This window comes from Protopterus annectens, chromosome 2.part1 (genome assembly GCF_019279795.1).
Source record: "Protopterus annectens isolate FY-2018-M chromosome 2.part1, PAN1.0, whole genome shotgun sequence".
Lineage (NCBI taxonomy): Eukaryota > Metazoa > Chordata > Ceratodontiformes > Protopteridae > Protopterus > Protopterus annectens.
Genome location: NC_056729.1, coordinates 1,165,036,998 through 1,165,051,021, shown reverse-complemented (window position 1 = coordinate 1,165,051,021; position 14,024 = coordinate 1,165,036,998). Strand labels below are relative to the sequence as shown.

The 14,024-nt window shown below is 43.9% G+C and overlaps 1 protein-coding gene across 1 annotated transcript in view; it reads left to right on the top strand.

Moving 5' to 3' along the window:
• The window catches only part of GCFC2 (GC-rich sequence DNA-binding factor 2), an 881,623-nt gene that overhangs the window by 608,607 nt on the left and 258,992 nt on the right, over positions 1–14,024 (top strand). The window contains exon 10 of the mRNA XM_044062700.1: positions 1,462–1,577. Within this exon, the coding sequence (XP_043918635.1) occupies positions 1,462–1,577 (116 nt within the window). The remainder of the gene's footprint in view (positions 1–1,461; positions 1,578–14,024) is intronic.

Genomic DNA, 14,024 nt, shown 5'->3' with positions numbered 1-14,024 from the left:
GGCCAAACCATTCTTGCCCAAGGTAGTTTCTGAACTCGCATTAAACTGTTTTCTACAGCTTCCTGCTTTCTACCTTAGCCTGCAAAATAAAAGGGTAGAATTTTCATACCATGGATGTGAACAGACTGTTTAGATATTACATTAGCAGGACTAAAGACTTTAGTCTGAGCAGCTATTTGTCTCCTTCATGTCAGGATAAAAAAGTATAGACCACTATTCATATGACTTCCTCAAATGGTTACCTTCTCTTAGGACACTCGTTGGAAGAGACATACTTGACAGATCAGGACAAATACTAAAAAAGTCACTATCACAAGTACAACTTTCTTCAGACGTGTCATTTCAAAAATATCTTTTTTGCTTGATGCTTGCATTTCACTTCATAGATTTTCAAAGTGCAGACATGAATCAGTCAAAAGTAGCTGATTTTGGCTTTGATATACTTAATGGCATACTGTAGTGTCCACTTTTATCAAAGGTCTTAGATCTTCACTACTTGGTGATCACCCATTCATTTATAAATGCACTGCAGTAGTGAGCCTTATCATGTTTGTGGAAAGATGCTCATTAGAGCTGTAGATGACTGAATAATAAGAGCATTGCTCTTTGCTTCTTTGTTTTCCTTTGGGTAAGCATACTGAGTTTTAGTGCCACATATTAGTCTTTGAAGGGTGCCTTTCTTGTCTTCTTTCAAGTTTTTTTCTCCATCATTTGTGTGTGCGTATATATATATATATATATATATATATATATATATATATATATATATATATAATATTTTTTTTTTCATTTTTAGAGGCTTTTGTATGATGGATTAGGGAATAAGTTACTTCTCATTCTGCCATAGCCTGTTAAGTATTTCACTCTGTTTGCTTTTTTCTGATTTTTAGTGACATTCAGCTCCAGAAAAGATTGTGCTGATTAGTTTCCTTACCTGTGAGTTCCTGCTGACATCATTGCTGTTGGAGGAAATCTCATACCTTTATGAGGATACATCCATTTGCTCTTAAAGTCTGATTAGAAGACTGATGAATGCACTATAGGAGTAATCATACTGTAAGAACATCTACAGGAGTACCCTCACACAGCTGTTATTTCTTTCTGTTACGCTTTGTGATTCTCTTTAATGTGGAGTTTTCCAGACAGCTATTAGGGCACTTGCTCTGTGGCAGTAAACGTTGACAAACATCTCCTACTTTTGCCATGTTAAGTTATACACTGTCTAAAACAACATCAGGAAGAACATCATGATGATTTTCCTCTTAGACCTGCTGACTTTCATTTCTGCTCAGGTTATACATAATTTCAATTATCCAGTGTTTTAAGTTGTAATACTATTGAAATAGAAATGGCACTTTAAAAAAATAAGAACATGTATGAAATCTGCAGTGGCTGCACTGAAGGAGCAGTATTGGCAGGAGAAATGTATGCTAATTATCTAATTTTGTGTCTTTTTAACAGGAGGCAGAGGAGGGAAGCAAGAGAGGGCACAAGAGAAAATAAAGAACACCATGAGGGGATGTCCAGTGATGATGAACAACCACCAGTAGAAGTTGCTGCTTTTCACGATAAAAAAGGTCATATCTTTATGTAACAACATACACTTTGACCTTCTACTGCATTGCTTTATTAATAGTTTGGTTACTTAAATTTAGTTGTTGCATTTTTTTCATGATTTCCTCCATTTGCCTGCTAATGCTCAAAATCTTCCTTCCATCTTATAGGCTCATAGGAGATCACTAGGCTAACAGCTCAAGAGCTCTTACAGGTCTAGCCAATATTACCCAATTTTACTTGATATATGGTCCCTAGGGGATCAAAATGGCTTAGGTTTGTGCCTATGCCTTGAGTATTTTACAGCTTGCCCCTGTCCATAAAGGACATAGGCACTACTCCAGGAGTGACTTTGCGATTTCCCCATCCATTGATCCAAACCTCATTTGAAGAGGACCAGGGGAAGGGTTCTTCTTAACGTGAATAGAAAGCCTACACATATCTGTCTCTCCAGCAGGTTTTGTTTGAGTCACAGACCAGGTTTAGATCCCTAGATCAGGTGACCCTCGTGTTGTTTGTCTTGCGGATATACAACAGCTCCATCAGGTCTGTATTCGTGAGTGCCTTGTAGGTTAGGCATAGGGCACCCCTTAATAGTCGGGAGGAGATAGAGTAAAGGGATAATGATTTTTTAGTCTGTCCGCATATGACATGTTGTTTACACCCTGTATTTTCTTTGTAAGGAATATGTGAGGTTGCACCAGCTGTTGTAAGTGCCTAGTCAAGTACTTGCCAGATGGAGCTTTGTACTCGATTATTGGTCTAATGAGTGCTGACTACAGTGGGGACTGTAACATCTTTGTATCCAGATCCCTTTCCTTCCATGTCACACTGAGGCCATGATCCAGGAATCCATGAAGTTGGATTGCATTTCCATTTGCCTGTAGAATCTGTGCAGCAGCCTGTGCAAATAGAAACCCTATAATGCAAGCCTTTTCAGCATCTTGTGCATGCCCAATACTTATTTTTTTGTTTGTTGCTTGGTTGGGTGCTCATTTCCAGTCTTTATGTTGCCTTTCTAGGACAACTGGCCTTCATTGGATATCTGTCTTGCAGTGGACTGAGCTTTTGTTCTCCCACCACCAACAACAACGTGATGGGCAAGCTGGTATCATCCACTCAGTCACATCATTCCTATAACAGATTCTGATTCTGAGTCAGTGATGTAGCCATGATCATCTGCATTGCATTTAAGGCCTTATCCCTTTGCACCACACAGCTGACTGGTCAGTGCATTTTTTTAACTTTTTTGTTCCAATATTTTATTTCCTTAGACACATTTTGCTGTCCCCTTTCACTGGAATACTATTGTCCTACCTTAGACCTTCCGAAGATGCTACTGATTGATGCATTTCAGCATGTTCATTAGAAACTGAGACGAACAAGAATTGTTTTACCACGAAAGACATAATGAGCTGCAATAGCATATTCTCTTATGTTTGCTGGAGGGTTTCTTGAATCTTTGTGATAAAGGATTGCCAAGACATCTCCCTTTCCACTTTACTAACAAAAAAAAAAAAAAAAAAATCACTTTATTCAGCTTCTTTTACTGTATTTGTGTTTCCTCCTCCTGTTCTCTGAAGTGTTCAGTTGCATCTTTTCTGTTGCATTTGTTACTGCTTGTTTGTAGCCTGTTTAAATTGTAAGTGTTATTCTAAGCCTCTGAGTTTTGGTTTAAGCACTTGGGCTTTAGGCTAACCCATTAGCTCTCCCTGGCCTTCTCTCTCAGATTCTGAAAAATATGGATGGACAATTTCCTACAGTTTCTCCTGCCAGTCTGGTTGATATGGGCATCCTGAGACAGTGTAGCAACTGCCTTATGTACACAGACAACCACCTACTACTACCACCTAGGAACACAATTTGTGAGAGATGCAATTACATTAGGAACCTTGAGTCCAAGCTCTTTCCCTCACAAGCCAGTATATCTAGCACTGAGAAGGTTGTCAACACAATCACTACACCTTAAACACCACCCACACCTACACAACACACACCAACATATGTGGAGAACCTCAACAAAAATGTACCCAAACAAAGGAGACCTCCGAGGCGAAAACCTCTGAGGCAAAAACACACATCTCCACAGCCCTCCACACCACATACCACACATAGTTCACACACCTGTGTCTCACAACCACTAAGGCTTAACCATAAACCCAACATATTATTTATAGGTGACTCCATTGTGAGATACGCACATGTGCCTCTCACCTGGCTGGATAAGGAGAAAGTCTTGGTTAGTTTTCTGTCAGGGGCTAGAATTCGCCATATCACACATACACTCAAGTCTCTCAACAACAGGTACTGTTATGACTCTGTCATAGTCCATGTTGGTGTGAATGACTTGAGATGTACCTCCCTGGACTATATGAAGAGAGACATGATTGAACTCGCTGAATATGTGTCCCAGGCAGGTATGTCCCTAGCCTTAAGCAGCATTCTACCGCCATCCAGGGAAGTAAACAGTGTGGGAAGAAATAGCCAGCCAGGGAATTGATATGGCTAGGCTTGTATAGACCCTAGGGCCGATAGCCTAGTACCAACCTATGAACCCAGAATGATGCCTGAATACAAACAGAAAATTATTGACTTTAACAATTGGCTTAGTTTCTGGTGTCATTCCAGGGGGATCCAGTACCTGACAGCCTGGGAAGATATGATCGACAGACCACAATGCTGTGCCAGAGATGGCCTGCATCTGTCTCACCTGGGGTCAGGATTCTGGCAAAGGCTCTTGCCTCCCATGTAGTGCCTTGTTTAGGAAAAGTGATGAGGTTAAAACTAACAACATGAAAATTTCAACAAAACACAAATTACAGGTCATGCTGCTAAACGCTAGGAGCCTAAACATGAAACTGCACTCAATGCAAGCATTCCTTACCCTGGAAAATGCTGACATCTGTGCAGTCACAGAAACCTGGTTTAAAGCTGCAGAGAGCACCCCAGCCTTACCTGGTTACTCATCCTGTCATACATTCAGACCCCAAACTGTGGGTAGTAAAGCCAAAGGAGGTGGAATTTCAATATATATTAAAGACATACACACCTCCAGGCTGGTCAAACAGTATGACGCACAGGAGACACTCCAGGTGCAGTTAACTATTGACAAGACACCTGTACAAATCATAGCTCGCTACCGGTCCCCAAATCTGACCCAAGATGCCCAAACTGCCTATCTAAACCTCTTCGAATCTATTAAGATTCAACCCTTTACCCTGATCCTGGGTGACTTTAACTGTCCAAACAGACTCATGCCAGAACACAAATGCCCAGAGATTCCTCGATTTGGTTAATGCAAATGCTTTGGAAGAGCTAGTCGATACCCCCACAAGAGATGATAATGTCTTAGACTTGGTATTAACCAACATGAGTAACCACTGCTGCATCCCTGCAGTATCGTCCTCCCTTGTAAGATCCGACCATAATGTGGTCACGTTCGAAGTCACCATCTCCCCCAACCCCCCCTCTAGCTAGGGTCATTTAAAAAAACTTCTCCAAAGCTGATTGCAGCCTCCTGAGGGATGGTATAAACAGCTTCACAGTCCCCTCCCCCTCTCTAGGAACTGGCACAAGTATCCAAAGCTATACCAAATTACTATACGAACATTTATATAGATGCATGGAATCAAGAATACCTGACAGGACTAAATTATCCTCCACAAGGAAGAGTAAACATGTCTGGTGGACATTTGCAATAAATAAACTCTATAACAAAAGAAAAAAGTTGCTGTCCAGGACCAAGAAGGAGAAGGTGCCCAATTGGAAGCCACCTGTCCTTAGCCTAAACAAGCAAATAAGAGCACTAGTGAAATCCTCCAAAGCAAACCTCTAGTCCAAATTGGCCACATCTACTAGAGACAATCATAACGCCTTCTTCACATATATCAGTAATCTCAAAGGTGGCACCCAGATCTGTTCAGAGCTGGTGGTCAAGGACACCACATATACAAATGCCATAAATATAGCAAGCTTGCTGGCTGACAGATTCAGTGAAAATTTCACCACTCTGTCCCCCCATCAGTAAATCAGGGCATTCCCAGTACCTGCCCCCTTCCCCTTATATCTAGGGATCAGGTCATTACTGCTATCTCAAAGGCAAGAAATACAGCCTCCATGGGACCTGATAACATCCCAGGCTGCATCCTATATGAACTCAGGCAGGAGCTTGCAGCACCATTAGGCATCCACTGATCTGGGAAATTATAGACCCGTCAGCCTAACTAGCTTGATCTGCAAGGCCATGGAACAGATTATCATGGACCTCATTAAAAAGGACATTGACAACCTCTAAACACTCGATCCCACGCAGTTTGGCTTTGTCAAGGGGAGGTCATGTCTGTTAAATTTGGTTGACTTTTTTTGAGACAGTCACCAAAGCCACGGATGAAGGGAAAACAGTGCACACCGCCTACCTTGACCTGGCCAAAGCCTTCGACACAATTCCCCACTTAGGCATAATAGATAAACTCTCTCAACTAGGCATCAATCTGTATGTTACCAGATGGGTAGCCAACTAGCTCACTGATAGTACCCACCTAATCAAAATAGGGGAAGCCACCTCAACCACTAGACCCGTATTGAGTGGTGTACCCCAGGGTTCGGTCTTGGGGCCTCTGTTATTTGGGATATACTTTTCTGAGGTGCAGGCCAAAACCAGTGGGCTATGGCTGACCAAGTTTGCAGATGACTGCAAGTTGGGAACTGTCATCAATTCCTATAGTGATTTGGACATCCTCCAAAGGGTCTTACCCAAACAAATGACTGGTGCCAGAAACATGGCCTCAAGCTGAATACAAAAATTGCATCATCTTCCCCTTTGGGGAGAGAGATGTCCTCACAAATTATTACATTAATAACAACTTTCTAAGTATCCAGTCAGTCGTGAGGGATTCGGGCACCCAGATTAATAGCAGCCTGACTTTTGACCACCACGTTGCTTCCATTGTACAGAAAGCTTTCTACATGTCCCACCTCATAAGTAAGGGTATCACATCTAGGGACAAGGAGGTCATAACATCCCTGTGTTCTTCCCTTATAAGGCCCATTAGTGAGTACAACGCCCCATTCAGCATGTACCTCGCAAAGCACATGCAGCAGCTGGAGAGACCACAGTGGTTCCTCACCAGGAGAATTCAGGGCCACAAAAATCTACCATACACAGATAGGCTAAAATCCCTATCCCTCTGCTCTGTTTCATACAGACTCCCTTGAGGTGACATCTGTCTGGCAAACAAGGCAATCTCGGACCCTGCCTAGATGGGACTGCTGCATATCCGCAAGTCAAGCTCCACTTGAGTAACCCGCACATGTGGCCTCAGCCTGGTCTGTGATATCAGTAGGACTTGCTGGCGGGACAGATTTGTGTCCCAGAGACTCCCTCATCTGTGGAATAGACTCCCTCTCCATGTCAAGCAGAGTACCTCTTTACCCCTTTTTAAGCACAATCTGGATAACTGGATGGGAAATAGAAAGTACATCCCTGGGATTCCACCCATGTCCCTGCTGATTTGTCTATGCATGGGCTAAATTCTTGCCTAGGCTTATAACGGCCTCAGGGCCAATAGCCTAGTAACTTCCTGTGATCCCATAAATCAGACGTTATGATGATATTAGTGATGACAGAGTGTCAGCTTCCTCAAGGAATCCATTTCTCATTGATCATTGAAATATCTACCGCTGCAGTGGAATGAATGCACCACAGGTCTGTAAAGCTGAGCAGTATTCTTTGCCACCTTTTCTGTTTTACAGCTGTATAAACCATTGTGTTTTTCATTTTAATGCTTATCAATTTTGAATAATTTTACAGGGTGTAAAACAAATGCTTTGACACATAGTTGGTAGAATAGAAACCCAAACTGTAAACTAAATATGTCAACTTCTCAGGGAACATTATATTTGGATTGGCTGAAGGAAGAGACTGTGCATTTTTTTGAAGTAACACATTGAGCAGCATACAGTAAAGTAATCACGCTTGGGCAGTAGGGCCCGTTTTAGCTGCCTAAACCTGATAAAATGTGCTTACATAGTACTCAACGGATGTCATCTAAAACACTGTACTCTGTGACAGTGTGTCATGTAACTTGTAATTTTGCTCCCAGGACAAAGCTGAAAAAGATAGGTCCATTCCACCTACCCAGTCAGCAGACACAATAAGTAATAGCTTGTGGCATGTCCTTTATGTATAGACCCAGTCTTTCCCACAAAAATGCATTCTGTGTAGCTATATGAACTAAAGTAAGATTTCCTGTTATGCATCTAGATTTTACAGAAAATAGTATAGTGCTAGATTTGTGTATTTCCTTTGTATTCTAAACTCATGTAAATATTCTTAAGACTACAATGAAGCATTGAAACATGTATTCTGATTTCAGTATGATGCCACCACCGTGGTATAGAGGGATAAATCCTGACTATGACCCAGATGGCTCAAATTTGTCTAGCACCTTTTGTTTCTGTTTGGGTTGCAGAGAGATGACAAGGCATCAGCCTTTTCTCATCTTCTAGGTGGGAGGGGGCGCAACTGGTTTGTGAACCCCAGGGATTATACGAAGGCTGAAATGGTAGCTGTGTTGCTGTACATGAATGGGAAGAGAGGGGTGCATCACCATCTAGGTGGAAGCATTGTCCTCAGTGCATAGTTTCACTCCCAACTGTTGGCATCATCCATGCATGTCAGTGGTATATAGGGCTTAAAGAGAAAAAACACCCTTCAAGCTGCAGTATGATGGCATTTCTCTTGGCTCTGTCCTGCTATCAGTGCATGGTGACTCACACCTTACTGCCATTGTAACCTACACAAGTGAGAATTGACCACTTGCATGTCCATGGGCTGATGCAGGTCCCCTGGCCTATATCTTCCCTGGGGTTTCCAGGGAGGGAAGTGTCCAGTAAAAGGTGGTGTAAGAGGCAGCATCTGGACTTGCCTGAGGAGTCCCTCACAGAAGGGATATTGACCTCGAGGAAGGAGACGGGTCCCCCAATCCTCCCATGAAGACTCCTCTTTTGGCAATATTTTGGAGCTGCTTCACCAGCGCTTGGTGGACTGCCAAAGTCCCTTCTCTAGAGAAGTCAGTGGTTTTGGAGGCTTTCAGGTTGGGCCCATCCATGTCCTGCATTTATTGATCCGGTATCCTGGAGGGTGTGGAAGGAGCCTGATACACTGGAACTGATTCCCAAAATCACCCCCCCTCCCCCGCAAAGATCAGCAACACTGGAATAAGGGTCCTGCCATGGATGGACTTTTTGGAAGAGATTTTCTTGGTCCATCTTCCGAATAGAGTCTCAGGCATTGGACTGCATAAGGAATCACACCTACACCTCCGTCACATTCACACTGAGGACATTAAATTATTTAGCTCATTTGACCAGGCTTCAGTGGGACATTGTGTCAGATGTCTCAAGACTAGTAAAGACACAGCAGACTTTAGACCTCAGAAGATTCTCTAGGCTCAGCTATCTACCCCCAAGTCCATCTCTAATGTGCCTATGCATCTGCTTTCCAATGCAGCTGATGGCACGTCCCTTGTGGCTGGCACCAGCATTGCTGTGTGTCACCATACTTGGATGAAGTTGTGTGATTTTGAGGACTGCTTTAATGTGTCCTTTGTTAACACTCCATTTAATGGCTCATCTATTTTTGGGACGAAAGTTGAACGACACTTTGACCAGGTGTAGCAAGATGGAAAGACACTCTCTGCCATTGAGGTTAGTTTTCCTACCCCTCAACAAACCTTTTCTCATAACCAGAAGAGGAGGAAGTTTCTCTGTTATGAAACCATAGCAGCCCTTTCAAGAGGCTCCTTTTGAGGATTCTCCATCACAGCAGAGGGGGGCAACCAAAACGTTTGCTGTGTTCACGGCAGGGGGTGATCTGCAGAACCAGGGCTTCCATGAAGGGTTCTCTGGGAGGTCTTTTAAGCAGTCCTGAAGGTTTGCCTGACTGTCCTGGATGTAGTTGGGGATTGATTGGCTAGACACCCGAAAGTTTGGGAGGCCATCACGTTGGATGCATGGGTGTTGAGTCACATCCAGAGGCTATTCATTTCCATTTTTACAACTCCCCAGTAAACCTCCCAAATGACTTTCAGATATTCCACCCTATCAGAGAAAAGCAGCAGCCATCAAAATTCAGAAGCTGCTGGCAAGTCAAGTCATCCAAGATTTCCCACCAGACCAACTATGATTTGAGGTCTTCTCAAGGTTCTTTTTTGTTCCAAAAAAGAACAAGGACCTTAGACTAATCCTGGATTTGAGCAAGTTGAATCAGTTTGTGAAGCATTCCAAGTTCCAAATGTCATAGTGCAATCCATTTTACCTCTGTTGAGGAAGGATGATTGGATGTGCTTGACTGATCTCAAGGACACCAACCATCGTATAAAAATTGTGAGACAGTCCAGGAGATTTCACCACTTCTGGCTGGGGGCTGATTATTACCAGTTCAGAGGATTGCCATTGGGTCTCACCCCTGCCGTCTGGGTATTCACCAAGTGTATGGCAGTATTAGCAACTTTGCTGAGGTTGCAGAAATTCTGGGTAATTTCCTACCTGCATGATTGGCTCCTAACTATCCCCATTAGAGCAGACCTAATCAAGGAGGGTACTAATTGCAGTGTGGAGAGAAAGGCGTATTCCAGATGACTGGAGAATAAGCATACTCGTGCCAGTGTACAAGAACAAAGGGGACATCCACAACTGTGGACAGTACAGAGGCATCAAACTCCTACCACATTGCATGAAAGTTCTGGAGAGGGTGACTGATAAACGGATACGCAGAATAGTAGAATGTAAGATGGGAGATGAACAGTTCGGATTCAGATCAGGATGCAGCACAATTGACCCGATGTTTGCATTGAGACAGATACTTGAGAAGAAACTGGAGAAGAGGAGAGAGTCAAACTGGGCTTTCCTAGACTTGGAGAAAGCATAGGACAAGGTCCCAAGAAAGCTGATCTGGGCAGTACTGCGGTGGGTTGAAGTCCCAGAAACATTGGTAGAATTAGTACAGGCTATGTGCAAGGACCCAGTGACTCAAGTACGAACAGTGTTTGGCCTCACTGAGGGGTTCCCAGTGGGAGTGGGTGTACACCAGGGTTCAGCTCTGAGCCCACTGCTGTTCATACTGGTAATGGACTACATCAGCAAACAGGTTGGAGGGGTCAGAGCAACAAAGCTGCTGTATGCAGACGATGTGGCAGTACAGGCAGACTCTGATCTAGAACTTCAGCAAAGGATAGGAGAATGGAATGCAAATCTGAAGGCACATGGGATGAAACTAAGTACAGATAAGACAGTGGTAATGGCAGCAGATTGGGGAAATCAGAAGAAGCTGAGAATAGAGATAGATGGGAAGGTAGTGGAACAGGTAAACAGCTTCAAGTATCTGGGAGGGGTGGTTGAGGAGAAGGGTAGTCTGAATGAAGAGGTCAAAGCTAGAATCAGAGGGGCTGCAGCCAACTGGCATAGAGTATCAGGTGTAGTATATGACAGAAGAATGCCAAAGAAGCTGAAAAGTAAGGTGTACAAGACAGTGGTGCGACCAGTACTACTGTATGGTACAGAAACCTGGGCAGTAAAGGCAGAACAGTTGAAGAAGCTAGAGGTGATGGAAATGAAGTGCCTGAGAAAAGGTGGCAGGATGCACACTGCAGGACAGGTGAAGAAATGAGGACATAAGAGCAGAAGCCAAAGTAGCTCCAATTGCAGAAAGATCAAAGAAAACAGATTACGATGGTATGGGCACATGTAGAAAAGCAGAAGACAATCTGGTGAGGGAGATTTGGGACAGACAGGAAGAAGGTAAGAGGAAGCGAAGGCGTCCAGCAAAGAGGTGGATGGATTGTGTGAAAGAAGATCTGCGACGGTCAGGTATGAGTGTTGAAGAAGGCAGGAGAGTGGCACTGAATCGAGAGAGTTGGCGACAGTTAATACGATACCCCGACCCCATGTAAATGGGAAAAAGGGGATGATGATGATGATGATAATCAAGGCCAGGGGCACCTTCTTTTAGCTGTGCAGTTTCTTAAGGATCACAACCAATTACAAAAAGTCCAGTCTCCATTTAGTTTGGTTCTTAGAGTGTATAGGTTGCCATTTTAACGCAGTATCTCAGATTGCCAAACTTTCAGAGTCCAGAATATTGAACCTTCAGATTCTGGCACATTTCTTGATTTCTTATAGAAAATCTCCAGCTTTTCATATTCTGAGGCTCTCCAGTCTCATGGCAGCTGCCATTTGTTGGTCCCCCTGGTCAGGTATCACATGAAGACATTGCAGTGGACTCTGGTGGTATAGTGGTCATATTTAACACGTTCAATGGATTTTCCAGTTCCTCTGAGCAGTGTTTGTTGAGATCAGATCAACTGGTGGTCGCAGTCTCCCTTGGTGGAGGGAGACTGTTTGCTTTTCCCCTCCTTAGGCCATGTTCCTGATGGATGCTTCTCTTCTGGAGTGGAGGTGCATTTTGAAGGGAGGACTGTTCATAGGACCTGGTCTGCTACTGAGGCCAACCTGCACCTCAATGTCTTGGAGATGAGAGTGGTCTTCCTTGCATTACAGGCCCTTCAGGATGTTCTCCCCACTGGTGTGACTTCTGTCCAGACAGACAATATATCAGTGTTTTCTTTCTTTATCATTTCTGCTGTGTGCAGTGTGCATTTCACTGGCCTTGTGGTTTTCTTCAGGAACCCATTTTTGCACTCTTTGTTGGGACGCAATGAGGGTCTGGCAGTGGATAATTTATGTTCAACAGTTTCTGATTGCAGTGAACATCCTGAGAAAAAGCATAATCGTGGTGGACAGTTTGAGCAGGAACATTCTCTGTCCTTATGAATGGTCTCTGAATCTGAGTTGCTGCTCAGATTTTTCTTTGCTGGGGTTCTCTGTGTTCTGACCTGTTCACTTCACTGTACAACATCAAGTGCAGTACCAAAGGTTCTTAGAATTTATAAACTCAAATGCTATGGAACAACTTGTTACCACTCCCACAAGTGGGGAAAACATACTGGACCTGATCATCACCAACATGGGGACTCTATGCTCCAGACCAGAAGTGTATCCCTCACTGGTAAGATCAGACCATAAACTAATCTCACTGGATATTCACATCCCGACGCCACCCCCTGCCCAGAAAACCACAGTGAAAAACTTCTCTAAAGCAAATTTCACACTCCTCAAAACCGAGGTGGAATCCTTCAAAGCCCCCGGGCCTGTGGAAAATACGGCCCAGACTGCAGAATCCTTTATAAACGCATTCTATGAACACCTTCAGGAATGCATGGATCATGCAATCCCAAATAAAACCAAGACCAAATCCTCCAAAGGCAGACGTCCTGTCTGGTGGACCCCAGCCATAAACAAACTATACAATAGAAGGAGGAAGCTACTACATGATAGAGCAAAATCCCAAAAAGGGAAGGCATCTCTGATCAGTATTAGCAAAAACTACGGGCACTCATAAAATCGTTTAAGGCCAGCTTCGAGAGAAAAATTGCACAGGACACTAAGGATAATCACAAGGCTTTCTTTAGTTATGTTAGGAACCTGGGTGGAATTCCCAGATATGCTCAGAAGTAGTCCGAAATGACAAAAAAATACACCAAACCCACAGACATTGCCAACATCCTAGCTGACAGGTTCAGCGCAAACTCCCCCCCCCCCCACCAAAAGGACAAATATCTATCCCAGCATAGCGCTGCCCCCCTGACATCTCAGATGCTCAAGTAAGAGCCGCCCTCTCCAAAGCAAAAAACACAGCATCAATGGGACCAGACGGTGTCCCGGGCTGCGTCCTACATGAACTCCAAGAAGAGCTAAACCCAAACATAAAACTACTGTTCAATCTCAGCCTTACTACAGGATATGTACCCAAAGAGTGGCGTACAGCAACAGTGGTCCCTCTCCACAAAGGTGGTGCCTCAACGGATCCTGGAAACTATTGCCCCATAAGCCTGACTAGCTTGGTCTGCAAAGCTATGGAAAGGATCATCATGGACCTCATAAATAAAAATATTGGGGACCTACAGACACTGGATCCTACCCAGTTCGGCTTTGTTAAGGGCAGATCCTACCTCTTAAACCTGGTCAATTTCTTTGAAACAGTCACCAAGGCCATTGACGAGGGGAAGGTGGTCCACACAGCCTACCTGGACCTCGCTAAAGCCTTCGATACAATACCCCACTCGGGCATTATAGATAAGCTCACCAGCTTAAATATAAACCCCTATGTCACTAGATGGGTTGCAAACTGGCTCAAGGACAGAACCCACATGGTTAGAATTGCTGGAGCCATGTCAGACTCCAAACCAGTTAAAGTGGCATCCCACAAAGCTCAGTCCTGGGACCTCTCTTGTTCGGTATATATTTCTCGGAGATACAGGCCAACACGGAAGGACTGTGGCTGACCAAGTTCGCAGATGACTGCAAACTGGGCGCCATAATCGACTCTCCAGCCGACACAAGCATCCTCCAAA